Source organism: Heterodontus francisci, chromosome 13 (assembly GCF_036365525.1).
Source record: "Heterodontus francisci isolate sHetFra1 chromosome 13, sHetFra1.hap1, whole genome shotgun sequence".
Classification (NCBI taxonomy): domain Eukaryota; kingdom Metazoa; phylum Chordata; class Chondrichthyes; order Heterodontiformes; family Heterodontidae; genus Heterodontus; species Heterodontus francisci.
Window position 1 is genome coordinate 5818130 of NC_090383.1, and position 27977 is coordinate 5846106.

At 42.1% G+C, this 27977-nt stretch overlaps 1 protein-coding gene across 1 annotated transcript; it reads left to right on the forward strand.

Moving 5' to 3' along the window:
* The first annotated feature begins 1603 nt into the window (after positions 1 to 1603).
* LOC137376676 (filensin) lies at positions 1604 to 27566 on the forward strand. Its single transcript, XM_068045649.1, has 14 exons — positions 1604 to 1684; positions 2335 to 2443; positions 5985 to 6378; positions 10058 to 10118; positions 11986 to 12081; positions 14147 to 14236; positions 14383 to 14487; positions 15956 to 16085; positions 17609 to 17757; positions 20805 to 20954; positions 21588 to 21623; positions 22300 to 22511; positions 24926 to 24993; positions 26533 to 27566. The coding sequence occupies exons 1-14, from the start codon at positions 1604 to 1606 to the stop codon at positions 27564 to 27566; spliced, it is 2715 nt and encodes a 904-aa protein (XP_067901750.1).
* The last annotated feature ends 411 nt before the right edge of the window (positions 27567 to 27977 follow it).

The window sequence follows — 27977 nt, forward strand, 5'->3', positions numbered from 1 at the left end:
TCGCCCCTCCACCTCCGTCGTTCCAGTGAAAACAATCCGAGTTTTTCCAACCTCTCCTCATAGCTAATGCCCTCCAGACCAGGCAACATCCTGGTAAACCTCCTCTGTACCCTCTCCAAAGCCTCCACGTCCTTCTGGTAGTGTGGCGACCAGAATTGCACGCAATATTCCAAGTGTGGCTTAACTAAGGTTCTATACAGCTGCAACATGACTAGCCAATTTTTATACTCAGCACCCCGACCGATGAAGGCAAGCATGCCGTATGCCTTCTTGACTACCTTATCCACCTGCGTTGCCACTTTCAGTGACCTGTGGACCTGTACGCCCAGATCTCTCTGCCTGTCAATACTCCTAAGGGTTCTGCCATTTACTGTATACCTCCCACCTGCATTAGACCTTCCAAAATGCATTACCTCACATTTGACCGGATTAAACTCCATCTGCCATTTCTCCGCCCAAGTCTCCAACCGATCTGTATCCTGCTGTATCCTCTGACAATCCTCATCATTATCCGCAACTCCACCAACCTTTGTGTCATCCGCAAACTTACTAATCAGACCAGCTACATTTTCCTCCAAATCATTTATATATACTACAAACAGCAAAGGTCCCAGCACTGATCCCTGCGGAACACCACTAGTCACATCCCTCCATTCAGAAAAACACCCATCCACTGATACCCTCTGTCTTCTATGACCGAGCCAGTTCTGTATCCATCTTGCCAGCTCACCTCTGATCCTGTGTGACTTCACCTTTTGTACCAGTCTGCCATGCGGGACCTTGTCAAAGGCTTTACTAAAGTCCATATAGATAACATCCACTGCCCTTCCTTCATCAATCATCTTTGTCACCTCCTCAAAAAACTCAATCAAATTAGTAAGACACGACCTCCCCTTCACAAAACCATGCTGTATCTCGCTAATAAGTTCATTTGTTTCCAAATGGGAGTAAATCCTGTCCCAAATAATCCTCTCTAATAGTTTCCTTACCACTGACGTAAGGCTCACCGGCCTATAATTTCCTGGATTATCCTTGCCACCCTTCTTAAACAAGTAGCATACCATTTACACAAGGACTCCTTTAAACCCTGACAAAAACAATGGTTACATGCACAGTACCTTAAGTGCTATAACACTTTGGTTTACAACCCATACAGTTGTCTGTTATTCATATTAATTGAATCATAAAAACTTACAGCACAGAAAGAGGCCATTTGGTCCATCGTGCCTGTGCTGGCTCTTTGAAAGCGCAGTCATGCTTAGACCCACGCCCTTGCTTTTATTGATGAAAATTGGAAATGATTCTGATGTAGAAACACTTTTTATGGCTGACTCAGATAGAATCATATTCAAAATCATCAAACCGTTTCAACCATCCTGAACATTTTCAAAAATGTTTAATGTGATTTTCTAAAGTGTAACTGAAGGTGGCAGCAATACTTAAGAAATATTGTGCTGTATTTTCCTCTTCACAATGGAATTAAATGGCCTCTTTCTTTATTATATTTACAGCCCACTAACAAAATAACGGGAGCACGCATTTTCAAACAGGCAATGATGGTTAAAACTTCTCCAGCAGCTAATGAGTCTCTGGACAAGAATAAATGACCCTGGGCTCCTGCTCAGCAAAGTGGGACTTCCCAATACCGGCAGTGAAAGACATTGACTCCCAACCTAAAACACAGGTACGGAGTGATTTTCAATGGTTGGAGCTGGATATCTCAGGCCTTGACCTTGTTGACGGAGGTTCCTGTCCTGTTTCATGGCAGTAGTCCGAGTGTCATCCAAGACCTGGGACGGACCAAAGATAAAATAGATACATTTTTTTACATGGCTGGCAGTGCCCTGGCCCATATCCTTCCCTCAAACAAAATTCATCTGTATAATAGTTTAACCGATCATTCATACGATCTAGAACTTTATAAATCACTGGTTCGGCCTCCGCTGGAATATTGTGGACAATTCTGGGCTCCACACTTCAGGAAAGATGTAAAGGCCTTAGACAAGGTACAGAGGATGTTTACCAGGACTGGGGGCTTCAGTTTGGGGAGAGGTTGGAAAAGTTCGGACTGTTTTCTTTAGAACAGAGAAGGTTAAGAGATGACCTAATAGGGGGTTACATAATGATGAGAGTTTCGGATAGAGTTGATAGAGAAAAACTATTCCTACTGGCATCAATAACCAGAGATCATAGATTTAAAATCATTGGCAAAAGATCCAGAGGGCAGATGGGGAGAAATGTTTTCATTCAGAGAGTTGTCAGGATCCGGAACACTCGAACTGAAAAGCTGTTGGAAGCTGATGCCATAAATTATTTTAAAATGAAGTTGGACAGGTGCTGGAGGATGAGGAACTGACAGAAAGCAAGGGTGCGGGGCTCAGCACAGCTGCTCTTTCAAAAAGCCAGCACAGGCATGACAGCCTGAATGGCCTCGTTCTGAACTGTAAGTTTCTATGTTTCTATGATTTGCATACTGCTTGTATTACCTTGCTGTGGCATGATGGCTTCTACATTTACTTCCCTATCAATAGTGACTGCATTTTAGATATATAACAACTTTTGGGAAAGTTTTAAAAGACATAGTTTACTAGAATTGTTGTGTATCGTAGCAGAAATCAAGTGTTGTCTACAGAAGTCTGAGTCTGTATAGGGCTAAAGAATAACTCATTTATTATATACAGATATAACTATTTACACTCTCCACAAGTCCGTCTAGCCAGCACATCTCTCGTGCTTCTTCTAGCTTCTTTGCAGCTTAATACCCATGTGACCATTACATCATCATCATCACTACAGTGGGAGGGGTTTGCTCCCACTGTCTCAAACATTAACCCTTTCAGGCCCTTATATTAAAAGAATGATACCAGAACTGAATACAAGAAAGTAAGAAATAGGAGCAGGAGTAGGCCATTCAACCCTTCGAGCTGGCTCCACCATTCAAAATGATTATGGCTGACCTTCATCCTTAACTTCACTTTTTCGCCCTATCCCTATATCTCTCAATTCCCTTCGTGGCCAAAAAATCTATCAATCTCTGTCTGGAATATACTCATTGACTGAGCATCCGCAGCTGTCTGGGGTAGAGAATTCCAAAGATTCACAACACTCTGACTGAAGGCATTTCTTATCTTAGTCCTAAATGGCTGACCCCTTAACCTGAGACTGTGACCCCTAGAGCTAGATTCTCCAGCCAGAGGAAATAACCTCTCAGCATCTACCCTGTCAAGTCCTCTCAGAATTTTATATGTTTCAATCACCTCTCATTGTTGTAAACTCCAGAGAGTATTCTACTCAATCTTGATCCCAGACCTCTCGACCTCCCAATCTCTGAGGACCATCTGAGAAGTTATACCAATCTGGAATGATGGAATAGCTTTGGAATCTTTTGTTCTAGAAAGGAGATGATTGAGGGGTGACCTGATCGAGGTCTTTAAAATTATGAAAGGGTTTGATACGGTAAATATAAAGAAGATGTTTCCATTTGTAGGTGAAACCAGAACTAGGAGCCATTAATATAAGATAGTCACTAATAAATCCAATAGGAAATTCAGGAGAAACTTCTTTACCCGGAGAGGAGTGAGAATAGGGATCTGCAACCTGTGGATCCAGAGCCGCATGTGGCTCACTAAGGACTCGTGCAGCTCCCAACCGTGATCGAATGAACTAATTTGTTCTCATTATGAATTTTGAGGAATTGGTTATCTAAATGTGCTTCTAATTTAAAAAGAACAGCAGATATCTAAGCCATCTCCTTGGCAATGGATATCTTAACAGATAACAGCTAAAACTTGTGAAATGTTTAATCTCAAAAATATGATATTCTATTGAAAACTTTCTTGGATTAAAAGTCATAATAAGTTACAGTCGCACTGTTTTGCCAAGCAAAATGCCGTCATGCGCCATTGCGTTAATGGCTTACGTATCACACGCAAGTCGATCACGTGATACGCTCACAGACATAGACGTGCACACCAATAAAGGAACTGACTGTGGCCCTGGTTTTGAGGCTGTTTCACTACATAAAAAAATAATTTATTACAGGAAACAGAAGTTTGCGACGTTCATCAGTAGTACTGTGTGGAATATTAAGATCAATAAACAATTTGTTCAACTGATTAGTGTTTACATTACTATATGTATGTTTATGAGCATCAGTTAAAAGGTGTTGCAGAGAAATCCATGAACGTGTCTCTGTCTTTTTTTTCATTATTATTGATATTTGAGTAACAACATTGTGGCTCTTAAGATATTTCGTTTTTGACTGCATTTTTAAAGATGACTCTTCTTGTTGTTAAGGTTACTGACCATGGGTTAGAATGTGGAACTCACTACCACAGGGTAGTGAGCTGAACAGCAGAGATGCTTTCAAGTGGAAGCTGGATAAACACATGAGGGAGAATGGAGTAGAAGGATACGTTGATGCGGTTAAATGAAGAGGGGTGGGAGGAGGTCCATGTGGAGCAGCAACACCGGCATGGACCTGTTGGGCAGATTGGCTTGTTCTTGAGCTCTAAATACTTCAGAATACTTTGTAATAAAGCATTATTGGAACGCATGTTCTTTCATTCTGTAGCCGCCGTGGATAATATTTTGAGATAGAAGCAATTTGCGCTGTGGACAATTTTAAAGGGGCAATGTCTTCATGAACATTCATTAGGCCAACCTTTTTTAATGCAATTACAACAACAACTAGTACTTACATAGTGCCTTTATCATAATAATACATCCCAAGGCACTTCACAGGAGCTTTATAAAACAAAATTTAACACTGAGCCACATAAGGAGATATTAGGTCAGATGACCAAAAGCTTGGTCAAAGAGGTAGGTTTTAATCAGCTTCTTAAAAGAGCAGAGAGAGGTAGAGTGGCAGACAGGTTTAGGGAGGGAAATCCATAGCTTAGAGCCCAGGCAGCTGAACATATGGCCATAGGAAATAGGAGCAGGAGTAGGCCATTCAGCCCCTCGAACCTGCTCTGCCATTCAACTAGATCATGGCTGATCTTCTACTTCAACACCATTTTCCTGCACTACCCCCATATCCCTTGATGCCTTTAATATATAGAAATCTGTCAATCTCTCTCTTGAACGTACTCAATGACTTCATGGGGTAGAGAATTCCAAAGATTCACCACCCCACTGAGTGAAGAAATTCCTCCTCCAGTCCTAAATGCCCTACCTCTTATTCTGAGACTATGTCCCCTGGTTCTAGACCCCCCAGCCAGGGGAAACATCCTTCCTGCATCAACCCTGTCGAGCCCTCTAAGAAGACACAGCACTGGCATGATTAAAATCGGAGATGTTCAATGCTCAAGAGGCCAGAATTAGAGGAGTGCTGATACTCAGAGAGTTGTAGGTTTTGTTTACAAATACATAAATGTATCACGTCACTTATCATTTGTTATTTTTGCCCCAATGTTCTCCCATCATCTTGCCTCAAAATTGTGGCTCTTTTTTTTAACTCCGCCAGGTAACTTTAGTGTTTCTTGCTCCCCCACCCAGCCTCCGCTTTGAGCGTGTGTCAAATAATCCAGCTCATTCCATGTTTACTCAATTTTACCTCTGAAGCACGTAACAATGCATCGTGTCAATCATTGTCACCAAAGCAAATAAATTAGGCACAGTTTGCAAGTTTGCAGCACATAAGCTGACTGTGTGCATCAGTGGAATTTTCTATGCAAGCCTTTTATGGAGGCACCTGCCTAATCCTAGTGAGCAGTGAAATGCTGTGACCATCCGGAATTAATCCATTGACAATGCTGTTGTAAAGTGCTGGAAGGAAGGACAATAATAAGCAACGAGACATTGTCTGGAACTCTGTGTTGTTTTGAAATGTATTTATTCTAGTAGAAGGGTGCTTGCCGGCCCTTCATATACTGGTGATGCTGTCCAGTGCAGGGGAGGCTGTCCAGTGCAGGGGAGGTTGTCCAGTGAAGGGAGGCTGTCCGGTGTTTCTATACTGATCCAAAGCATTCTGCTTTGAAAAGGGGTGCAGAGAAAGCTGGAATCTACACCTCACCCAGAGATGTTCAGGACGAGCTACCTGCAGGTAGCAGGGAAGGAAAATGACGGGGATTCAGATCCGTTCAATGAGCGGAGTGGGACAGATTTTCTGAAGCCAAGCCTGGGACGTTTACAGGAGTTCAATGAGTGTTTTAGCAAGTACGTCAACCGAGCCCGAGCCATTGAGCAAAGCAGTGCTGCGCTCGAGAAGCAGTTGGAGAGTCTGCGCCAGATCGAGGAGCTCTCGGGTCTGGAGAGTGTCTTCACCGAGCAGATTGATCACAATCAGCAGAAAATCTGGGAGCTGCTCAATGACCTTAACCGCCTAGAAAAGGAGCTGAAGGATGCGCAGCGTACCCTGGATGAGTATCGCACCAAGTAAGGTTATTTTCTTCCCCTTTTGAAGCCCACCATTGGTTTGCACCTTGCCCACGATTACACGTGAGCATTAAAAGCAGTGTGTGATGAGGAAAACCTTAAAAATTTATTCTCACTAAGATGCGATTGACAAACACAAGCGAATATTGGATAATTTGATATGAAGACATGGGCAGAGTGGACAGAAACAGAGCAGGTGAAATTGGAATGCGTTGCACCCAATTTCTGGACAGTAAACGATGGGCACAAGGGTCCAATTTAAGGAGAAAACCTCCTGCAGCCGAATAGCATTAGAACCATGGCCGATGCCGTATTGGTTTTGGGCACTATAGAGGCGTTGCTAGTTGCTGCTGAGAACAATCTGAATTTTTTTTCTTACTTTTCCTTTCTGTCTCTTTCTCTCTCTCCCTCTCTCTCTCTCTCTCTCAATCCTATCTTTCTTTCCCTCTCTTTATTTCTGTTTCGCTACCTGACGACTTTAATTCACTCTCCTTCTCCGTCACTCTTCTGTTTCTTTTTCAATCCTTAAACCTCAGGGGATAAGGAGATAGACCACCATTCACAGAGGTCCCAGATTCCCCATTACCCTCACCATGCTGTTATCAGCTCGCACCTGCAGCAAGTTGCAGTGGAAATCAGATTTGAGCTGAAGGGTGCAGATGTGTTATGGGAGGGTGGGTGTTGTGGACTGATATATCTCTGAGCACAGCAGTGGGATCATTATCCTGCATCCCGAAATGTTGTACCCAAGGTGGGATTGCTTGATACTGATGCCAAGGCCGGGATTTTCCTGGCACAAGGTAAGTCCCACCGTCAGGACCAAATGTGGGTCCCGAGCCTCAGCAGGCGGGCAGTGCCATCATTGCGGCAATCTTCACAGCGGCAGCCAATTAAGAGGCCGCTGCTGGGCCCACCAACCAATTAAGGATGCCAGGCTGCGTCTCCACACTGCTGGTCCAATCAGAGGGCTGGCAACTCTGCAGTCTCGGCGTTACCACTGAGAGAGGTGGCCGCTGCTGATGTGGCATGGAGAATGAGAGGATGCCCTAAAAGGGGAGGTGAGAAAATTGTTGCTGTGCCAGGGCCAGCCAGACAGGCCCGAGTGAACAGAGGGGTGGCCCTTCTAGCGGGTGGCAGTGAGGCCACGGAGGCAATAATTGCCGCTGGGGGCTCCCTCTTTGGTACACGGGACCTGCAGAAAGCAAGGCCCCCCCCCAACCAGGAAGCCACTGGGTATCTGCCTCCAAGCATTTGTTGGCCTCCCCACACGGCAAGGGTTGGTGGGGTGGGTGATGGGCTGGTGGGGCGTGTGCAGATAAAATGGCCAACAATTGGATCTTTAACTATCTAAATTGGCTGACCCTCTGCCATTCTAGCCACTGGGAAAATGGCTCAGTGGTGGGACTGCACCAGGGAACCCTCCTGATGTGACTCCCTGACATTTTACCACCTACCCACCCCCACCACCACCACCCCCCCCCCACCCCGCCCCACCTACTAGCCCGCCACTCGGGGCCAGTAAAATCCCAGCCCAAGTGCTTGAAATGGAGCACATTCCTTTCACAAGACTGGCACGTCTGAACTTGTTGAAGACAAAATTCACATGAGAAAAGAAAAGATTATAATATCTGTCATTCTGTTCCTCCCAAAACATCAGTAAGAAATGAATGAAAGAAACAGTAAGTTAGTGTAGTTTGTAGAACACAGACCTGAATTTGGTTGAATAAAAGAGAGAATGTTGGTGCCGTTAAAAAACAGGGATTATACACTGCGGACTTGTTGTGATGAATATTGAGTTGAATCCATGTCATCTCCTACGAGTTATTGGGAACTGGTGAAAGACTTCATTACTGTCTCCTTGGCGACTGCTATAACTGCCTATCATTTCACTGTCTCTTTCAATTCCATTGCTTAAACTAATATACCTCTAAACGGGCATTTAATCAGTGACGTTGAAGGGGACAGTGAAATCATAATTAGGCAATTATAACAGTAGTTAGTGCTATGATGTGTGTATGTGAGGGCAAGTCTGGTTTGCAGATCACCTTCGCTGCCACATTTCTGGGACATATCACTTGTGACTGATTTGGTCTGTACATCCAACTGTGTGTGCCACGCTCTGACTGGGACTTGTTCAGTATTCTGTCATTGCAGCACAGGTACAGAGCTCAACAACAACCTGTATTTATATAGCACCTTTAACATAGTAAGACACCCCAAGGCGCTTCACAGGAGCATTATCAAACAAAATTTGGCATCGAGCCACATATGGAGAAATTAGGCAGGACCTCAAATTGGCAGGTTCTAAGGTATGTCACAAAGGAGGAAAGAGGTAGAGAGGTGGAGGGGTTTAGGGAGGGTAAGCCAAAGCTTCAGGCCTTGACAGCTGAAGGCATAGCCGCCAGTGGTGGAGTAATTAAAATCGGCGATGTACAAGACGCCAGAATCGGAGGGGCACCGAGATTTCGGAGGATTGTCGGGCTGGAGGAGATAGGGAGATACAGAGATAGGGAGGCATGAGACGATGGAGGGATTTAGCGAAAGGGAGGAGAAGTGCTGGAGGAGATGACTGATAGTTTGCTTGCAAAAATATATTTTGTAGAGGTTTTTGATAATATTTTCCAGTTTTCTCACAATAATTTTCTTTTTGTTAATAGCATATTAGGATCAAATCTAATATCCCATTATGATGGATACTGAATACAGTAAATATTTTGGTAAACCATTGTTCACAATGGAAAAAATCAATAATACCACAGTAAGATCATGGATGTCATGCTTTTTCAACACAGTCATCATAATTACATGTCAGACATCATCTTTCATTGTACTTACAGCACTGAAATAGGCCATTTGGTCCAATTGGACTATGCTGGAGATAATGCTCCACACAAGCCTCCTCCCAACCTTCTTCATCTAACCCCATCAACATATCCTTCTATTCCTTTCTCCCTCATGTGTTTACTTGGCTTCCCTTTAAATTTATCTATTCTATTCGCCTCAACTACTCCCTGTGGTAGCGAGTTCCACATTCTCACTGCTTTCTGGGTAAAGAAGTTTCTCCTGAAGTCCCTATTGGATTTATCAGTGACTATCTTATATTTATGGCCCCTGGTTCTGGTCTCACCCACAAGTGGAAACATCCTCTCCACCTCTACCCTATTGAAACCCTTTCATAATCTTAAAAAACTCTATCAGGTCACCCTCTCTGTTTTCTTTCTAGAGAAAAGCAACCCAGCCTATTCAATCTTTCCTGATAGGTACCCTTCCTCTATCTCAGTACAAGCAGCATCTTCCGTGTGTTTGCTGTGGAATAATTAATGTGGTCCCTGACTATGTAAAACCATAAAGAAAGAACAGCTAAAAGATCCCAAACAGAAACAGAAAATGCTGGAAATACTCAGTAGGTCGGGAAGCATCTGCGGAGAGAAAAATAGTGTTAAGGTTTCAGGTCGGTGACCTTTCATCTCCCCTGTTAGAGGAGATGATGAAAGAGAAATGCTAACAATTTAGAAATTTAGTATGGCAAGTGAGTATGGCTTTTATTATTTTGTATGTATTAATTGCTCTTGTAGAGACACCTTTGGAAAATGTTTATAAAGTAACATGAGTAAAAATGAACTCATTGCACCAAAACCGTACTTCAAGCATTCCATTCAGCCACTTGTCTTGCTTTCAGATATAGAACTGAATATGAGAATCATGAACAACTTCAGGATACTTTTGAAAATCTGAATAAGGTGAGATCCTTAGCTTTGAATATTCACTGTAATTATGCAGCACTCCAGAGGAGAAATGGACAAAAGATTAAGGTTCACTGTCAAACTGTGGCTTCTTAGAGCTCTGGCTATTCCAGGAAGTATCAAATCCCTGCACTGGCCAGATAGTCAGGGTCCAATTTTAACTCTGTATAAGTGGATGAGTTTTGAATGAGTTAAAATTGGGTCTAATGGTTCCTTTGTAATAATAAGGAGATTGAAACAAATTTTAATATCATAGCATTAACGAAACTCAGAAATGAGCAGTAAACTTAATTGATGTCATAGTTGCTTTGTGCTAAAATAATGAATTGAAAATAAAGTCAAAATTAGGTCTGCTGTTCCCTTTTCACTTCATTCCCCTTTCACCCCATTTTCTCTCATTGAATTTTTATGAATTTTACCTTTCATTTTCATTATTTTTAAATAGTATTCCATATCTTCAGTTTCCTAAATGTTTCTTAACAGTAAACTTAGCCATTTTCCAATGTCTTACATCACATCTGCAGCTGTGATCCAAACAGATTGAGATCCAAACAGGCATATATGATAAGCCAAAAAAATAAACTGCAAACTATTTTATTTAATGTTAATATTCAAAAGAGTAGAAATAGATTTTCGGGAACAGAAACTGTATTGGAGTCAAGATCTGTACACAAATTTATTATGTTGTCTTTGGATTGTGGGCAGGAAAAGAGAGAGTACTATAGGTTATTTGCAACATGACCAACCAGTAGCAAACAATATCTGATTGCAAGTTGCCAACCCACCAACTATAGGATGTCTTGTTGTAAAATAGCACAAATTCCATCTATATCAGGTGTCTGCTCTGTGGTTCTACTGACTTTGTGTCTAAAATGCTTTTCAAATAAATAATGGAACTAACCAAGGATTGCAGGAGTCTCTTGAAACAAAATAAACTAAGAATGTTTGGAATTTATCTTTAGATGAATCAATAAATGCAATTTCTTACAGCTAAGAGTTACATGTCAATGGAAAACTATTCACAGATGTTATATAATACAAAATATTAAAGGTTTAAGAAATGAAAATGCCTCCCACCACTCAAAGATTACAATGGAAAGTAATCTAATACTATGTATGAGCATATGAACAGGAAGAGGCCATTCAGCCCCTTGAGTCTGTTCAGTCATGCAGTGAGATCGTGACTGATTTGTATCCTAACTCCATCCAACTGTCTTAATACCCTTGGTGTACAAAAATCTACTAATTTAAAATTAAGCCTAAATGAAGTGACTAGATCAATCAATTCACATTTTCCTCGTGTCAATCAGACACCTCCTAAACAAGCTGCTTCATTGGCTGGAGCTCTGATGTTAACATAGTGCTGCATTGATACCCCAGCGAGTGAGTGTACTATGTGATGTGATGCTGAGCCAGGAAGACAAGAGTAGGAAGGAGATTGTATTATCCATCAGAGGTCATGAACCAACTAATTTCACAGCCAATGATTGTCTTAATGGTGCTGATGCCCTGTATGACTGTTAATTGTATATTAATTGAGTGTTTCTTTGTATTCAAGTAGTGGGCATTAAATGGGGGTTCACTTGTGCTCCTATAGGAGCAGAATGAAACTGTGGTGGTTGAGTTTGGAGGTGCATGTTTTTAGTGTGTATCTCTGTAAATAAAAGCTTATGCAGTGTGTAAAGATTGGCTCCAGTTCCATCCTTCATGCCTGGCTATCTGAATTAGAACACGGTTTATGAAAATAACAACTGCAAAGAGAGGATATTACAGTTTATAGTCAGTCGATGCAAGACCTCAATCACTAAAATGGAAAGCCTTGAAAATCCATTACGCATGCCATGTTAATATCTCTTCTTCACAGAATGCAAATGAGGCTTTACTAAAGAACCTGGAACTCCAGATCCGTACCCAATTCCTGCAGGAACATATAAACTCTACGAAAGAAAGAAACAGGAAGGTAAGTGCAAGCATCCATTGTCTGTCAATTATTACTGAGTAATGGTAAACAAGGCAAACAGCTCACACATGTCAATAATAAATAGTGCTCACTATTTTTTACCTTGGTATTTACTTAGATGAAAAGCTCTGCGGAGTTGTGCAATGACCAAAATCTTACCAATGTTTGTTTGAGGCTGAACTTGATTCAGAATTCGTGATGGTTTTCTTGACAGCCTCATAAATAAACGAATAAAAGGTATTTGAAATGAGCCAGTGTGAAATATTTATCTACATTTCACCAGTAAGGAAAACATTATAACTTGTGAGTAGCACATTCCTGATGTTGCTGCTGCTCTGTGCCAATCCAAGATAACTACTTAATTTATATTGGCCATTATATCTTTTATTCAGAACAGCCACAAGACTGCTGCAGATAAAATTAAATCACGAGTCTGTTTCAGAATATTGCTAAAGGGGATGCATGTTCTGTGAGGATACACAAAGCAGCTCTTTCCTGTCTAACTTCTTTTTTGATTAAAACTCTGCCACAATCATGGAATAAATGTAGCCTGCAATGACTGAGCTGCATAATTGTGGAAATTTGATATTTTAGGGCAGATCAGGAGAGCCCTGGCGTGTGTTTAACGGATGTCACTGATAGATTCCATCAGCGAGGAGCTGACATTGTCTCAACACATTCTCCATTGTTTGACACTGACTCAAAGTGGCTGGGTTGATTTTTATTTTAACTCCATGTTAGATGTTCACAACAGCAGGTAGGGATCATTATAATAAAAGGAGAGACAATTACTGCCAGGAAGGCAGGAAGAATTTCTTTCTGATTGGGAGGTCAAAAAATACAGTGGAATTGATGACACCCATCAGGTTAGACCATTCTGATCTCTGACTAAGAAGGGCAACATGGGTTTGTGGAGGAAAAGCAAGACTATTTCTGCACTCCTGACCAGCCTCCCACATTCTACCCTCCGTATACTTGAATACTTGAGTTTATCATAAACCCTGCTGCCGCTACCCTAACCCGCACCAAGTCCTGATCACCATCACCCACTGATCTATATCGGCTCCCGGTCAAGCAATGCCTCAATTTAAAAATTCTCATCCTCGTTTTCAAATCCCTCCATGGCCTTGCCCCTCCCTATCTCTGTAATCTCCTCCAGCCCCACAACCCTCTGACATCTCTGCACTCATCTAATTCTGGCACCTCGAGCATCACCAATTTTAATCGTTCCATCATTGGTGGCCATGCCTTCAGCTGCCTAGGCCCTAAGCTCTGGAATTCCCTTCCCAAAGCTCTCTGCCTCTCTTCCTCACTTTCCTCCTTTAAATTGCTCCTTAAAACCTGCCACTTTGACCATCTGACATAATATTGCCTAATGTGGCTCGGTATCTAATTTTGCTTTACAACACTCCTGTGAAGTGCCTTAGGACACTTTACTGTGTTAAAGGCACTATATAAATATAAGTTGTTGTTGGGTGAGACAATAGTAATCTTCCCAAGCCCAATAGAGAAATAAAGGGGAAATTTCTTTACTCAGAGAGTGGTTAGAATGTGGAACTCGCTACCACAGGAAGTGGGTGAGGTAAATAGCTTAGATACTTTCAAAGGGAAACTAGACAAGTACATGAGAGAAGAGGGAATAGAAAGTTATGTTGAAAGGCTGAGAGGAGGAATGGGAGGAGACTCATGTGGAGTATAAACACGAGCACAGACTAGTTAGGCCAAATGGTCTGCTTGTGTGCTGGAGATTCTATGTAAAATAAATAAGGAATAAAGTTAAAATAAAATAATTAATGCAAGCTAATTGTTAATTTGAAAGACATTTTATTCCAATGGTTTTCATTTCATTACTGAAGCAATTTAATAGTATTTTGTTCTTGCTTCGAAAAACATTGGGACCCTAAATTTCCACAAAGATTCTCTCAGTCACCTGTGTTGTAGCTCTAGTGGGAGAACAATAGAGTCTTACTAGACTTATGGTGGGACACTGGATTCTCAGGGGTTAAGTCTGTAAGACGATCGCTTTTATTACATGATACCTTTCTCTACTGTTCACATTCCACAGAATCTAGCAGAAATTCAGGACTACATGAACGTTCTAAAGGATATTCACCAGCCAATAAGTTGTGAATCTTCAACTACATTAAGCCATGAGGTAACCCAGTGGAGTGGGATGCAGAGAGTCATGGAGAGGCATTCCAATTTTTGAGATTTATCAGTTCTAAAATTTCAAGTTTGAAATAAATCTCATGTGAGCATAGCTGAAGTCGTCTCTCTTGTGTATTGTTCCTCTTGTTACAGGAAAAAGACTTGCTGTTGGCCGAAGACAGAGGGTCATTGATGACCAGTCAGTTTGACGATTACAGAGGCGGTCCCTGTCAGTTAACAAGCCAGAGACAGAGTGAGGTCAGTCAGTATATAAAACATGTCCGGCAGATTTTCTGCAAACCTTAGCTTTTAATGAAATACACATCTGGATGTTTAGAGTAGAGCTCTACAATAGTCCCAGATCTCTGCACTCCTCCAATTCTGGCCTCTTGCACATCTCCTGTTTCAATACTCCACCACTTGTGGCTGTGCCTTCAGTTGCATAAACTCTAAGTTCTGGAATTCAAATAAAGCTGTTAAGGAAGGATTTTTACATAGAATTCTATCGATCACACAGACTTTTAACATACCTTTCGACTCCCTTTTCCCACATGTACTTGTCTCGTTTCCTTTTGAAAGTATCTAAGCTATTTTCATCACCCACTTCCTGCGGTAGCGAGCCCAACTTTCTAACCACTCTCTGAGTAAAGAAATTTCTCCTTATTTCCCTGTTGGATTTATTAATAACTATCTTAAATTCATGGCCCCCAGTTTTGGATTCTCCCACAAGTGGAAACATTCTCTTCACATCTGCTCTGTCCAACCCATTCAGAATTTCAAAGACCTCTAGCGGATCTCCTCTAAGTTTTCACTTTTCTAAAGAATAATGCCCCAACTTGTTGAATCTTTTCCAATAGTTGTAATCTCTCTATTCTGGTAGCATCCCTGTAAATCTTTTTTGAACTTTCTCCAGTGCTTCTATGTCCTTTTTATAGTATGGAGTCCAGAACTATGCACAGTGCTCTAAGTGCAGTCTGATCAGAGATACAAGTTTAACATAACTTCACTACTTTTGAATTCCAAACCCCTAGAAATAAATCCCAGTGGATTACCTATACAAATGGAGGGACAGATGGAAGATAAAATTTAACACTGATGAATGGAAAGTATTGTGCAATTGTTGGAGTGATGTAAGTAGATAATGAATGAGAGAGAATTAGTACAGGTTGCCAGACTATGTGGTGAGGCAATTTTTAAAAAAGGCTGTCAGAGTGCTGTGATAGCCAGAACACTGGAATACAAGTCCACCTAGGTTATGCTATTGTAAAGATCTACTCAGCAGTAAATCTGAGATTAGAACTGTGTTGGAAAATTGAAAACTGAAGGGCATTGGACACTGCTCTGTGGGTAGACCTTTGGTTCGTAGATTGTTTTCTAAAGTTGTAGCTTTGGCATCAATTTGCAAGAGAAGTGAAGAAACTAAAGGCTATTTTCATCTGAATCCACATGGATAGTAATCACAGAATCAGAATTGTTACAGCACAGAAAGAGGCCATTTGGCCCATCGTGTCTGCACTGACTCTCCAAAGGAGCAATTTACCTAGTGCCACTCCTCTGCCTTCTCCCCTGGCAGGAGTGCCAGCTGATGGAGTATCTGTCTGATTTTCATTCCATTGAATGACAATGGTAACTTTTTGTGTGGGAGGATCAGGTGGAATACATGGCAGGGCTTCTCAGGGGTAGGACTAGCATTGTCTTCAGCCACCTTTTCTCATCCTCCCTCCAGTTGCCACCTGAGGGGCAGAATCGCAGAAGCTGGTTGGTTCCTGATGTTGCACAGAAGCATCATGGGACTGTAATAGCCTTTATCTCGTGGCAGCTGGCTCCTACATTACAACAGTGCCTTCACTTCAAAAGTAGCTCATTGGCTGTGAAACTCTTTGGGATGCCCTGAGGGCATGAAAGAAGCTGTAGCAATGCGCCTGGCATTGGAGCTGGTGCTGGTTGTAGATCTGGAGGGTGTTTCTAACAGCTTGGTCTCACCTCCCATGTGCAGCTGGTGTGGTATAGTGAGGGATTGGGGGAGGGGTGGATGGAGAGGTTTGCCATGTGCTACTGTCCTTCATAAATTTGAACTCATCCAAAACTCTGCTGCCTGTATCCTAACTTGTCCTACTGACCTACCACCAGCCTGTGCTCACTGATCGATATTGGATCCTGATTTTATCAGCTAGATTTTAAAGTTATCATCCTTGTTTTCAAATCCCTCCATGGCCTCACCCCCTCTCTATCACTGTAACCTCCTCCAGCCTCACAACCCTCCAAACTATCTGCACTCATCTAATTCCAGTTTCTTGAGCATCCCCAATTTTAATTTCTGCACCATTGGCGGTCGTGCCTTCAGTTGCCTACACCTGCCTGTGGAATTCCCTCCCTAAATCTCTCTGCCTCTCCACCTCACTGTCCTCCATTAAGACACTCCTTAAACTTTGACCAAGCTTTTGGTCATCTGACCTAATATCTCCTTAGGTGGTTCGGTGTCAAATTCTGTTTGATAATGCTCCTGTGAAGCACCTTGTGATGTTTTACCACGCTAAAGGCAATATATAAATGCAAGTTATTGTTGCTGAACAGAAATATTTCTAAACTATGCACTAGATGGTGCTGTACAACATTGGTTCCACATACGACATCATATAATGTCAAATCGCTTTTACCCCTGTTTAATTCCTCTTTATTACAAGTCTCTGAGTATCTGCTTCTGCCTGCCTGTGTCATGCGGTATATGTGTAGGTAACTCAGGAATGAACATTCACTAAATCTTAAAAAGACTTATCAGTCCCGAAAGATTATACTGCAATATTGCAATATTTAAAAATCGTATTGGTGAGCTACAGGAGCCTCTGCTCTACGGACAGAATGTTGGCCTGTAGACTGTATATGAGGATTAATACATATACAGCATATGTAGTTAAGTTCTCTTGGCAGCCTGTCAGAATGCAGCATCTACACATCAGCCTGGTCTGGGCACCACTCCAGTTTATTTTATTATGAGAGGGGAAGAAACCTCTTTAATGCTGCTTTTGTTTCACATAGAAAGACTAAATGCATCTTCTGTCAGATAGTGCCATCTGGATTTCATTTTAATCTCATGTAAAGGTCACCTCAATACAGTTTTAACCCTTGTGAATTAAACTCCGGCTCCCTGTGCCTTAATGGTAGCAACATGCAACATTTATAGCTGAGCTTGGTGCTGGACATCAAATGGTTTCTGCTGATGTATTAATATATTTCAAGCAATACTTCAACATTCTTAAAGAAATAATAGACTGAATTTCCTCTGGGGTAGGTTACCGCTGGAAAGAGTCATAAGTATTCAAGTATTTATCCAATTCCCTGTTGAACGTTACTATTGAATCTGCTTCCACCACCCTTTCAGGCAGCGCGTTCCAGATCACAACAACTCGCTGTGTAAAGAAATATTTCCTCATGGTGTCTCTGGTTCTTTTGCCAATCATATTAAATCTTGTCATCTGGTTATCAACCCTTCTGCCACCTGTCATGTGTTCTAATGCGTCGTTCACAAACGTAAAAGGAGCAGAAACATCCTAAAGCCGTTTTTCAGTGGCAGCCCTTCAGGGATTCAGCGTTTAAGGTCATTGTGCAACGACAACAACTTGCATTTGTATAACGCCTTTTAACGTAGCAAAACATCCCAAGGTGCTTCACAGGAGCATCATGAAACAAAATTTGGCACTGAGCCACATCAGGTGCTAACTTGGTCAAAGAGGTCGGGGAGGGAATTCCAGAGTTTAGGGCCCAGGCAGCTGAAGGCACAGCCGTCAATGGTGAAGTGATTAAAATTGGGGAGGAGCAGGAGGCCAGAATTAGCGGAGCACAGAGATCTCGGAGGGTTGTGGAGCTGGAGGAGATTACAGAGGTAGGGAGGGGCGAGGCCATGGAGGGATTTGAAAACAAGGATGATCATTTTAAAACTGAGGCGTTGCCGCACTGGAAGCCAATGTAGGTCAGCGAGCACAGGATGAGATGAGCGAACAGGAATTGGCGCAAGTTCGGTTACAGACAACAGAGGGAGATATGGCCACACCTTAACATTAACTCATCCGCGAATGAAATAACTGGTCTTGCATTGCAGTCCAATGCTTTATTGTCAGCTTTCCCATGAGAGTCCCTAGGGGCACTGGAAACAGAGGCGGAAAGGAGGCAATTCAGACAGGTTCCTGGGCCTTGCCTCCCTGCTATGACATGTCTGTGGTGGAATGGCCTGAGACGAGATGGTTTACTTCTGTGCAGCAGGATAAGGAGGGAAATCGAGAATCATTGTAGTAGGACTGGGGTGTGACAATAGACTCACAGCCTAATTTTCTTGACTGGGGAGAAGAGGCAAAGAGGAATTTTGTAGAAGCTTTTCTCCAGCATATAAAGGTTGGTGGAAACTATGATAGAGTGGGCTGTACGTAGGCTGTGGAAGGGACTGGCTAGGTGGGCCAAATGACCTACTGTTCCAAAGGTTTGATGTAATTTTGTAATCCTCCGTCACCATTAATCCTAAAGAATTTTTCCACAACTAGGCTATTACAGTCATAATGGGGCAGTGCAGTGTAGATTTACCAGAATCATACCTAGATTCCAAGAGTTAAATTATGAGAAGAGATTAAACAAACTAAGGTTGTATTCCATGGAATTTGAAAGGTTAAGGAGTAATTTAATGGGCTTTCAAGATATTAAGGGGAATGGATGGGGTAGATACAGAGAAACAGTTTCCACTGGTTGGGGAGTCTTGGGACTAGGGAGCATAGTCTAAAAATTAGAGATAGACCTTTCAGGAGTGAAATTAGGAAACACTTCTACAAACAAAGGGCGGTAGAAATTTGGAATTCTTTTCCACAAATGGCAATTGATGATGGATCAATTGTGAATTGTAAATTTGAGATTGATAGATATTTGATAGCCAAAGGTATTAAGGGATATGGAGTTGGGTCACAGGTCAGCCACGATCTCATTGAATGACGGAATAGGCTTGAGGGGCTGAATGGCCTCCTCCTGTTTCGATGTTTCTATGTTCCTATTTCAAGATTTCCCAAAGTAATTAACAGCCCATTAATTACTTTTGAATTGTAATCACTGTTGTAATGTACAGAAACACAGCAGCCAATGGGGCTGTATTTTAAGAGCCCATCCTCACACGAAAAAAATGGTGTCCCGTAGACGCGGGCTGCACGCCGCAGAGCCACCGCGATCTCCCGTGCGGCACTGAAAATCTTAACTCCCCCCCCACCAGTGTCACGCCTATCCTCCCCAGATGGGGAAGTGAAGGAGCGGGAGTGCTGCCTGCTGGTCCGAATATTGCGACGGGCCTGGCAGATTCGAGGTAAGTTTATTCAAGTCTACCTCTGTGGTGAGTCTCTGCCAGCACTATTTTCCACACTCCCCCCCCGCCCCACACAGCCCGATGTCAGAGGCCAGGGAAAATCCTGGCCAATTTGTGCATAGCAAGCTCCCACAATGAGTAATGAGATAAATTACCAGATAACCTATTTTAGTGATGTTGGTTGAGGGATCAAAATTAGCCAGGACAGTTTTGCTGCTCTTCTTTGTATTGTGCCATGGTATCTTTCTTTGGGCCTCCATATAGCGTCTTATCATAAAGGCGGCACCTCCGACAATGCAGCATTCCCTCAGATCAACGCTGAATTACCAGCTTAGTTAAAGGGCTGGATTTTATAAGCCCTCTGGAGACTGTCTGGGCAGCAGGAGGCCTTATAAAATGTTTGCGGAAGGCATCGGAAGGGTTGCCCAACATGGCTTCCTCCTATTCCCTTCTTCCTATGTTGCTGGTGTGTATTCATGAAGGGCAATAACTAATGGCCAGTGGGGGGCACTTAGCTATGATTTTCTAAAATTCCTTAGATTTGAGAACAATCCCAGCAGATTGGAAGTTGGCAAATGTTACACCGTTTTTCAAGAAAGGAGGGAGAGAGAAAACAGTGAGCTACAGGCCAGTTACTGGGAACATCAGTCATTGGGAAAATGCTGGAAACTAATATTAAGGAAATCTTAACAATGCACTTATGAAAGCACAGTATGATTTGAACAAGTCAACATAGTTTTATTAAAGGGAAATCCTGTTTGACAAATTTATTAGAGGTTTTTGAGGATGTCACTGGTAGGGTAGATAAAGGGGAACCAGTAGATGTAGTATACCGGGATTTCCAAATGGCATTCGATAAGGTGCCACTCAAAAGGCCAAGAGGCAAGATAAGGGCTCATGGAATTGGGGGTAATATTATTAGCATGGATAGAGGATTGGTTAACAGACAGGAAGCAAAGAGTGGGCATAAACGGGGAATTTTCAAGTAGGTTGCAAGCAGGAGTGTTGCAAGGATCAGTGCTGGACCCTCAGCTATTTGCAATCTATATCAATGACTTAGATGAAGAGGCAGAGAGTAATGTATCTAAGTTAACTGATGATATAAAGCTCAGTGGAAAGGTAAAACTGTGGGGAGGACATAGAGAGGCTGCAAGGAGATATAGACAGGTTAAGTGAGTGGGCAACAAGATGGTAAATGGAGTATAATGTCATGAAGTGTGAAGTTATTCACTTTGGTTGTAAGAATAGAAAAGCAGAATGTTTTTTAAAAGCTGTTAAACTTGTAAGCGTTGCTGTTCAAAGAGACTTGGGTGTGCTCGTACGAGGAACGCAACAGGTTAGCATGGAGGTACAGCAAGCAATTAGGAAGGCAAATGGCATGTTGGCCTTTAGTGTAAGGGGATTGGAGTACAGGAATAAAGAAATCTTGCTGCAATTGTTTTTGTGAGACCACATCTGGAATACTGTGTACAGTTTTGGTCCCCACATTTAAGAAATGATATACCTGCATTGGAGGAGGTGCAGCAAAGGTTCACTAAATTGGTCCCTGGGATCAGGGGTTGTCCTATTATGAGAGGCTGAGTAAATTGGGCCTGTATTCTCTGGAATTTAGAAGAATGAGAGGCGATCTCATTGAAACATACAAGATTCTGAAGGTGTTGGATAGGGTAAAGGCTGAGAGATTGTTTCTGCTGGTCGGGGAATCTAAAACATGGGGGCACAGTCTCAGGATAAGGGGCTGATCATTTAGAATTGAGATGAGGAGAAATTATTTCACTCAAAGGGTTGTGAATCTTTGGAATTCTCTATCCTAGAGGGTTGTGGATGATCCATCATTGAATACATTTAAGGCTGGGACAGACAGATTTTTGGTCTCTCAGGGAATCAAGGGACATGGGGAGCAGGTGGACAAGTGGAGTTGAAGCTTAAGATCAGCCACGATTGTATTGAATGGCGGAACAGGCTCGACAGGTCATATGGTCAACTCCTGCTCCTATTTTCTGTGTTCTTGTGTTCTTATGACCAGTGTAGTGAATTAAAACCAGAAATAGGTGATCATTTGGTAATGTTTTGTTGCATGTGTTTATATTTCTGTAATCAGATCAATATTTCCTACTTTTTGCACTTAGGGAATGGTGAAAGGCTGATTTTGCTTCATGGTGGTGTTAACATAATGACTTACCCTTTTGATGAATCCTAGCTCCTGCTGTCCAATACTGCCAGCTATATAATTATTACCTTCAGGGAAATATATTTATCATTGTTTAAGGAAGAACTTGCATTTAAAAAACACCTTTCATGACCTCAACCTATTGCCAATTGCCTCACATCTAATGAAGTACTTTTGAAGTGTAATCACTGTTGTAATGCAGGAAATCTGGCAGCCAATTTGCGGACAGAAAGCAGGACCTTGGACAGCACTGCACTGGAGTGTCAGCCTAGATTCCTACATTACAACAGTGACTAAAAGTATTTAATTGCCTGTAAAGTGCTTTGGGACGTCTTGAAAGACACTGTATAAGTGCAGTTCCTTCATTCTTTGTGTGCTCAAGTCTCTGGTCTCTGCTCAAATTTATAACCACCTGACAGAAGTGAGAATTCTACCACTGAGTTGAAGCGAACACTTATCATCTACCTAAGTAATGAACATTACACGACCAATATATTAAAGCAAATCATCATATATGGCATCATAAATACTTACAGAGCTTGTTTCAATATCATTATTGTGTTAAAAGATGGCAATACTAGAGCAGACAATCAAAGAAAATTACCTGGATCAGGTGCAATCGTACAGAGAACAAATTGAAGACTTGAGGAAAAAGATGGAGGAAGCTGAGAAGAACTTGGAAGAGTGTGCCAATGAGTGTCGACAAGTTGTTATGTACCAACAATCACTGGAAGATGAACTGGAAAGCTACAAGAGGTTTATTACAAAGGAAAATTACAGGTGCGTCACAGGATCATTAGGTTTCACCTTTTCAATGAACTATAATTGACTATTATGATTAATAATTTCAGTCCTGAGTTAGGAATCTTTTACAATAAGGCATAACCCTCAGTTTTCATTCCACATAAACCTTTTGAGATTATTTGGGCAGAGGTGTAGATTGGAACTGCCTCCAGTCCTAAAAACCTCCAAGATCTCTGCACTTCTCTAATTCTGGCCTCTTTTGCATCCTGATTTTAAGATTATTTGAGATTATTTGGGCAGAGGTGTAGATTGGAACTACGTAATCAGCTTTGCCTTTAGCAATAGAGGCAAGATAACAGCAAATAATCCCATGCTAGGGATTCACATGATATTGTCAAATGGTATCGTTAATTTTTACAGCAACAACAACTAATTAAATTTATATAGCACCTTTAACATAATAAAACATCCAAGGTGCTTCACAGGAGCATTATAAAACAAACTGTGACACTGAGCCACATAAGGAGATATTAGGTCAGCTGACCAAAAGCTTGGTCAAAGAACTAGGTTTAAAAGAGTATGTTAAAGGAGGGAAGAGAGGTACAGGGGTTTAGGGAGGGATTCCAGAGCTTAGAGCCCAGACAGCTGAAGGCAAGGCCACCAATGGTAGAGCAATTAAAATCAGGGATGCAAAAGAGGTCAGAATTAGAGAAGTGCAGAGATCTTGGAGGTTTTTAGGACTGGAGGCAGTTATAGAGTTAGGGAGGGCCATGGATGAATTTGAAAACAAGGACAAGAATTTTAAAATCAAGACATTGCTTTACTGGGAGCCGATGTAGGTCAGCGAGCACAGAGATTACAGGAGAACAAGACTTGGTGCGAGTTAGGATATGGGCAGCAGGTTTTTGGATGGTGGTTAAACTGTTTCGAATGGAACCCATAAAATTTAAAGTACCTATCGAATTCTATTATGTAAATTTCCAATATAAGCAGAATTGGGGAGCTCTGTAACTTTCCAGGGATATGTATATACTTTTTTATTTTTGTGAATCATATTCTCCCTTTTTCTATGTTCATCCCTTATTCTTCACTTAATTGACCTAATGCTTGGAGCCGTGAGAGTGGGCACCAGAATGGTTCCAAGGATGGGGGATTTTAGTTACAAGGTTAGGTTGGAAAAGCTGGGCTTGATCTCCTTGGTGCAAAGGAGACTGAGGGAGATTTGATAGAGGTGTACAAGATTCTGACAGGCTTAGATAGGTTAGACATTAACTGATGGTACAAGGACGAGACAACACGAATTGAAGGTTTAGGGTGAGAGATGCAGGGGGAATGAGAGGAAGAACTTTTTTTACCCAGCGAGTGATAATGACCTGGAACTCACCGCTGATGAGGGTGGTTAGATTAAAAGCAGAGACATTCAACAATTTCAAAAGGAAATTGAATGGGCACTTGAAGGGCTACAGGAATTGAGCCGGGGAGCTGGCATGGACTTGATGGGCTGAATGGCCTCTTTCTCTGCTGTAAATGACTCTATGACTTGGCCAGCTCTTAGACCTCTACCATTGCCTTGAGACGGTTGGAACTGCTGGGAAAGTCCACTCAGGCACGACTCTCCCTTCCAATCATACTTGCCCCAGCTGGCTGGTAAATTCTGCAGCCATTGCTCAGTTTGCAACTAAACTCTGACATGGGGTGTTACAATAGTGACACACATTGTCATCCTGCCAACCTTACATACTTGTTTTGTTCTATGTATATTATATATGTGTCGATGACAATTGGTGACTGCATTGTGCTGTGGTTCTTAAGTGATAATATTCATATTGAAATATTAATCATTACAGCACATTTCCTGTCAGTTTTTTTGAACAATCCTGCATCTCCTGGCCCACAAGGAAACGGACTCTTTTTGTCTGTCTCTTGATTGAGCTCCTGAGGACATGGCTGCTTCAGCTGACTTGCAATATGCAGATTAAGGTTCTGCCCAGTTGTGGGAGCCCCAATGCATTTTTGAGGCACCAATGCATGGAGCTTGCTTTGTGCAGGCTTTGGGACCAGCTGTTGAGTGGCCAAATCTACGGTCCTTAAAGGGATCTCTGCCAGCCGCTGTCAAAACGGGTAAATCTTCATCTGTGCCCCCTCGCCCATGATTGCCTCCCACAACGACCTGAATATATCGCACTTTTATGTTGTAAAACGTGCCAAGGTAGTGAAGATTGGATCGATTATGGACACTCAGATTTGCAAGTGAGGGGAGCAGCAGTGGAGCAGGGTTATGTGTGAGTAAATTTATCAGGAAGTATCACATATCTGGCCTTGGGGTTAGAAATTTGTCGAGTTATTTGATGGAACAAGATTTTCATTGGGACTTTCCTGTTACATGTTTAAGAGATCTATGAATTATTAATTATTATTCAGCAACTAAGCAGATGATTTTCATTTTTCAGATTGCAATCTACCCTAACTGATACACAAACCACCCCTTTGCCCACAAGTCTTCGATATGAATACACAGGTCAGATGCAATTTAAAATGTAATTATAAATTAAAACTTCTAATGTCTTCAGAGATTCTGCATAACTATTTTGCATCTTAATAGTGATGCAAGCTGCAATAAGTTTTGAAACTGAAGGGTTGTGTAAATTGTTGTTAGCTGCAGACAAAAACCTTTCATGATTTCAAAAAGATTCCAAGACAATGTTCCCACGTTTTGGGTAATTTTCCAAACAGATTTAACTTTCTTTGGGGCATTTTTTAAATTCATTCACAGGTTGTGAGTGTCACTGGCAAGGCCAGCATTTATTGCCCATCCGTAATTGCTCTTGAGAAGGTGGCGGTGAGTTGCCTTCTTGAACCGCTGCAGTCCATGTGGGGTAGGTACACCCACAGTGCTGTTAGGAAGGGAGTTCCAGGATTTTGACCCAGCAACAGTGAAGAAACGGCGATCTAGTTCCAAATCAGGATGGTGTGTGGCTTGGAGGGGAACTTACAGGTGGCAGTGTTCCCATGCATTTCTAGGTGGCAGAGGTTGATTTTTTTTTAATGTTCTTGAGACTAGAAGAGATACTAAAGCAATCAATAGATTCATAACGGGACAATACTGCATTGAAATTCCATGGGAGAGGGGGAGAGGAGGAGGTCGGAGGTGGAGCAGAGGTCCTACCTGCCCATTATAGAAGACCCTGGTGCCATTGGAAAACCTAGGGCCAGGGAATTTTACACCCCTTGACATGCCCACATTGTTCTGGTTGTGGGTGGGAGAGGGAGGGACGGAGACCCTTTTCTTGTCTCGGTAACAGACATTGAAAATATTGCTAACCTGGCCCTGCCTTCTTCTCTCAGTGGAAGCAATGATATTGCTTTGCAATCAATTCTATTGCAAAACTGGAACTCAGAATTCTCCACTTGTCCCCAAGCCCTGAGCTCTGCTGAACACTGAGTTTCTAGGCTCGCTGGCACCTAACGTTGCCCATGGCTTAAATATAAATTGGGAAAGTAGAAGGTATTTTCCTCATTTGCCATTATATGTTAACATGACAGACCTTTGGCGTGGTGGAGGAAGGGGCTTATCATGGGACTGCCCCCAAATGAACTGTGAGTTCATGCATGTCTGTATCCTAGCTCCCACCAAGTCCCAATTCACCCATCAGCCACTCTGCTCACCGCCCTACAAAGGCTCCCATTCCAGCAGCACATCAATTTTTAAATTCTTATCCTCGTGTTCAAACTCCTCTATGGTGTCACCCCTCCATACCTCTGTAACCTCCTCCAATCCCACAACCCACTGAGATATCTGCACTCCTCCAATTCTGGGCCTCTTGTGCATCCCTCACTCCCCTTCTCCCACTCCAAACCTCTCCACCTCTCTCTTGTCCTTTATGGTAATCAGTAAACACACTGAAGATTTTAGAATAGAGATATGTTTCTAAATGATTCAGTGATAATGGTCTTACAATAATTACAGTTCTAAAATGCTTCCTCTGATTTAACTCAAGAATTGATAAAGTGAGTCCTCAGCATATCCATCAGTAAAAGGTTGCATTCTATTTTTTAGATAGCACTTCGGCCACGCAGTATAGCACACATATTAAATCCAGTCAGAATGGGCGTTCCCGGAAAATAGCAAAGAGAAAGGAGGTTGCTTCAGCTGATACCATGAGCGGAAACGGAGCTGACCAGGAATGTGCAAACAAACCTTCCGAAATGAGTGAAGACCGAAAAGTCAGTGTAGATGAGGATGATGAAGAAGATAAGGAGGGAGAGTTTTATTCCGAAGAGGGAGAAGAGGATACAAGACCAGATGATGTACCAGATGGAGCACAGATAAGTAGGATGTATGACGCTTTGTGTAACATAGTGAGAGACAGAATGAGAAGACACAAGAAACCAGAACCACCTGTTGCAGAGTTCTACACCAAAGGGCACTATGTGCTAGTTACGGGTGAAGCCAGTTATATGGATCCTTTCTTCTGTACATCAGTTCCTTCAAGGAGTCAAGTAACTGTCACTTTTGATGCTCAACGCTCTCCTGGTGACATAGACTCTCTCCCACAACCAGATCAGCCTAAGCCTTTAGATTATAATGGGAATGGTGATGGAGGAAAAGAATTTGACTCCACTAAAGAGGGAGACAAAGACAAGTCTGGAGATAAAAAGCAAGATGATAGACAAATAGGTGCTAACGGAGAACCCAAGAGACCGACACTATCGCCATCGATCTCACCTTCAACCCCGTCACCGTCAGAACCTTCACACGTCTCAGATTATAGGCCGATGCCTTTCAGCGGTCCATCTGTGCCACAACCTGATCCATATGCTCCTGGCAAATGGCCATCTAAAGATGCTGCTTCTGGAGATAAACAGCAAGATGATGAGGACAGAACCAGGATAATCATACCACCCCAGCCTCCGCCATCAGATAATAAACACCCAGAGGAGCCAAAGTATAGGTACTATGAAAAGATAGAAATGACTGAAGCAGTTGAGACATTTACAGACAACAAACTGCAAGGTTATTCAGAGACTTCTACAATTGTGGAGACCACAGTGGAAAAGACAACCCAGGAAAAGAGAGAAAAGAGGTCCTAAATTATTGACTTTCACATTTACATTTTTTAAAAAAATGTAACTTGCGTCTCAGAGTTAAAGAACTAAAATTTCACCAACAGTGTGTGCTTGCAGTGAACTTCAAATTGCTTTGCAGAAATTAAATTAATGCCAGGATCACACTGTAGATGAACATTTAACAGCTTGTGTGTGTTATTTATGAATAAGCATTTTGAAAGCATTAATATAGGATTTATGAAGACAATATGGGTCACTGCTTAATTTCTGCAAAGAGCCTTGTTACGTGTCACGATTCAAGTTTAGTTTCTGCAGCAATTAGAGTTCACATCAAGGTTTTGGTAGAAAGGAAGTTATTCACATTGACAGAGCTTTTCTAGGGAATCGTTAAAAATAATTAAAGAGCTTAATCTTATTGACCGAGTGTGTTACGAT